The sequence below is a fragment of the Sinocyclocheilus rhinocerous genome, unplaced genomic scaffold (assembly GCF_001515625.1).
Source record: "Sinocyclocheilus rhinocerous isolate Xijiao unplaced genomic scaffold, SAMN03320098_v1.1 scaffold1462, whole genome shotgun sequence".
NCBI lineage: Eukaryota > Metazoa > Chordata > Actinopteri > Cypriniformes > Cyprinidae > Sinocyclocheilus > Sinocyclocheilus rhinocerous.
The window spans coordinates 197,432-201,405 of NW_015639843.1; the positions used below are offsets into that span (position 1 = coordinate 197,432).

Below are 3,974 nucleotides of genomic sequence, written 5' to 3' on the forward strand. Positions count from 1 at the left end.
AAGAACATTGAAAAACCATTTCAAAATATATAATATATTAAAACAATATTAAAAATATTTTACTTAATATATATATATGAATTTTGAGGTGAAACATGGCTTGGACATTTCAAAAATGATGCAAATGACTCTAAAAGTTTGCGTAATTTCAGGACATTCTTGCTCTTGTTCTCCGGTGTTTCTGATTTCATGCTCTGGTTCTCCAGCACAGATTCACATTACTAAATGATTTCTCTGAAATGAGCTGAAATTGTGTGGTTTTCAGGTGCGGCGCTGGCCTTGAATCCCTGAAGCGATAATGTGAGTTTATTTGGGCCTAAATTTGGGAGAGTGCAGTATTTATCACAGGTACCGCTCTAGTTCTATAGGGCGGCTGCTTTAAACACAGCTTTTTAAGTATTCTGGAAGCTCTTGGGCTGTTCAGATCATAGTTTATTTCATGTTTCATGAATTATTTGAAGTGAATCTTGTCTAAAGTACTGGAGGAGCTCAAAGCCCTGCTATAAAGCGTACAGCTGTGATTCAGCGCATTGCATTATGGGTAATAATATCAAGACTCGTATGGATGACCGTTTTAGGGTGTCAGGGAGGATCTTTTAGATTTTCAAAAAAATAAATCGACATCAAATATTTATTTAAACAGCTATTTTTATCCAATTTACCTGAATGAGAATTTAACCAGTGAAATCCTCAGGATGATGGTTTAAATGTGATATGGCTCTCTTTTTTTTTCTGACTGATCCATGTAAACCAAACCACTTTGACTCTGTATATGAACTGAATCCTGTACATGGTGTGAATACTCTCCTCTGTCTTCAGATTAATCAGATGATTTTAGTATTAAAGTAGAAGCGGCCACTTTCACCGTCGTTTCAGAGTTTATTTACTAGCGTTGATTTGTATGTATAGTCAAATGTGAAAAGATGTTCAGCAGTTGAATAAATAATTCTATGGGAAAATTGCGTTTATTTATTTATTTTTGAGTCCTTCATGCTGTTTGCAATGCAAAGCAATGAGCATTGGCATTAAAGGGTTAGTTCACCCAAAAATGAAAATTCTGTCATTATTTACTCACCCTCATGTTGTTCCAAACCCGTAAGACCTTCGTTCAACTTCGGAACACAAATTAAGATATTTTTGATGAAATCTGAGAGCTCTCTGACCCTCCCATAGACAGCAAGGGTACTACCACGATCAACGTCCAGAAACGTAGCAAGGAGATCGGTAAAATAATTCATGTGACATCAGGGGTTCAACCGTAATATTACGAAGCTACGAGAATACTTTTTGTGCGCAAAAGAAAAAAAAATAACGTCTTTATTCAACAATTCGTCTTCTCTGCGTCACCCTAGCGCCATTTTGGAGAGTATCAGCTGGACGCAAACAGCGTATGCTGTTCTGTGTCAGCCGCGCCACACGGATACGTTGTTTTTGTTCAAATCAAAGCACAAACAACGTAGAAAACGTATCCATGTGGCGCAGCTGACACAGAACAACATACGTTGTTTGCTTTCAGTGGATACTCTCCAAAATGGCGCTAGGGTGACGCAGAGAAGACGAATTGTTGAATAAAGACGTTTTTTTTGTGTATTTTTTCAGTTTTAGTCAATTTAATACTTGAACATAGAAATATAAAATTAGAAATGTTGCTTTGTCAACTGAAAAACAATACATTTAAGGTAAAGTTTTTCCTCTTATATTTTTATTTAATTTTATATTGTTTTATTTTTACTGAATTTTTTTTTATAGTTTTACTTTTTTATTGTGTAATATTTCTTTTTAGCTTGATTTTTCATTTCAGTTTTAGTAAGTCATTTTAGAAATGTTGATTTGGCAACTAACGGAAGTAAAATATGTGTATGGTGAAGTTTTGCATCTATTTTTATTTTATTTTTACTGAAAATTATTTTTAATAGTTGTTTATTATTATTAATAGTTTTATTTTCCAAATTATTTTTAAAGGTTTTTTAATTTATTTTTTAATTGTCTTTTATTTCTTGTAATTTTAGTACATAAACATAAAAAAATATACAGTTAAAAATGTTGCTTTGGCAACTAACTGATTTAGAATACAATTAAGGTATTTTTTTTTCATCTAATATTTATATTTTGTTTTATTTTACATATACAGAAAATTATTAACAATAACAACTTTGCGTTATAACATTTTTGTCCCACATCTCATTGCATGATTTATGGACGAGCAATAAAACAATACATAATAACAGTACTGCAAATGTGCATAAATTAAGCTCAATATTTATTTAAAACTGTATCGATTAGGTTACAGTCTAAGTTCATCTCAACAAATGTGAGAAATAAGAAATCAGCTTGCAATACTGTTTTAATATAAAACAAATCAAATATTAAAGATCAGCAACAGGGATCTGAACCCTTAATGATAGAAAACATTTACATTCATTTATGCTTTTAAAGACTACTATGAAAGCCGATGCGATTTGTAAACAACATGATGCAAGTTTGGAAAATGCACAAGCAGCCTGTAGATCAGTCGCCCGTCTGGAAGCACATGGGTTCAGAGAGCAGTCTGTCGGCGCCGTCGTCTTCCTGCATGTGATCCAGTCTCGTCTCGCTCCTCTCTTCCTCTTCTCTCATCTGCTCACGTTCTTCATCCTGCTGCGTCTGGTCGTCATTATCCTCGCCCTCCTCTTCGGTTTCTCCACGTTCATCAGGCTCCGCGGCTGGAGATCCGTCCCCTGTGTCTGTGGAAATAACAAAACATGTTGTTTTGTTGAGATTGTAATGACTAGTCAGTTCCATTAGTTGGAGATAGTTCACTCAAAAATGAAAATCTGCTGATAATTTATTTACCCATCCTCAAGACCATCCAAGATGTAGGTGACTTGTGTTCTTTAGCAGAACAGTAAAGATGATTGTTAGCTGAAACTGTGGTCCTTGATGATTCATAAAATGCAAGTCAATGGCTACCGTTATTTTGAGAGTCAAAAAAGCATATACAGCCAACACAAAATGAACACCTGGCGATATATTGAGCAGTGTTGGGGGTAACACATTACAAGTAACACGCGTTACGTAATCAGATTACTTTTTTCAAGTAACTAGTAAAGTAACGCATTACTTTTAAATTTACAATAAAATATCGGAGTTACTTTTTCAAATAAGTAACGCCAGTAACTTTGTTTTCCCATTCATTGACTGACAGCTCTTGTGTTGCCATGTTGAGAGAAATCGTGAGTAAATGCAGAGCTACTGTAGTTCTAGACTAAATGTGAACATGCATTTCCTCATCTCACTGCACACAAACAGATTCAGTATTCCTCAAAATGAATGAAAACATGTGCAATGCAAACCTGCAATAATTAAATGTATTAACGCAAATATCTGTTATGCATTTAATCCCATTTTATTAACCAAAATCTTTGCTGCCGATCTTCGATTATCCAATTCAACCATATTAATAAGCAAAAATGACCTAAAATAAACATGACATTTGTTTTTCTTTATTGCTGAAGAGTGTTGAACTTTCTTCTTCTGCATTCTATGCTTCATGCAATCCAGAATGGCTGAGGCTTAGTGCGAAAGGGCCTTTACATTTGCCAAAAATAGAAATTTGTATATTAACTCTTTACCCGCCAGCATTTTTTTAAAAAGTTGCCAGCCACCGCCAGCGATTTTGATGATTTTCACTAAAATTTGATGGCCTCCAGAATATTTTGCTGTATGAATATTTGAATATGCAATACACCAAAATAAAGATCAGAGCCTCTACTTTTAAACAAAAAAAATCAGTTTTATTCTAGCTTAAAGCATTCTTTTTTTATCAACACTTGAATATAGGTAGGTTTCGTAAAAAAAAATATAATGTTAAGCAAAAAGGTGAGAATATCACATTTTTATCAAAAACTACATCTGGGTAATATTCAGTACGATTATCAAAGCATAAATCCAGTAAATCGCTTCCATCAACACCTCCAAAGCTTGCACAGACATAT

At 33.9% G+C, this 3,974-nt stretch overlaps 1 protein-coding gene across 2 annotated transcripts in view; it reads right to left on the reverse strand.

The window, feature by feature from the left end:
* Positions 1-2,273: 2,273 nt before the first annotated feature.
* Positions 2,274-3,974, reverse strand: part of LOC107752200 (zinc finger protein 341-like) — a 23,159-nt gene continuing 21,458 nt past the window's right edge. For both annotated transcript variants that reach the window (XM_016568099.1, XM_016568098.1), the window contains exon 16: positions 2,274-2,723. In XM_016568099.1, coding sequence (XP_016423585.1) covers positions 2,509-2,723 — 215 coding nt within the window. In that variant the 3' untranslated portion in view covers positions 2,274-2,508. The remainder of the gene's footprint in view (positions 2,724-3,974) is intronic.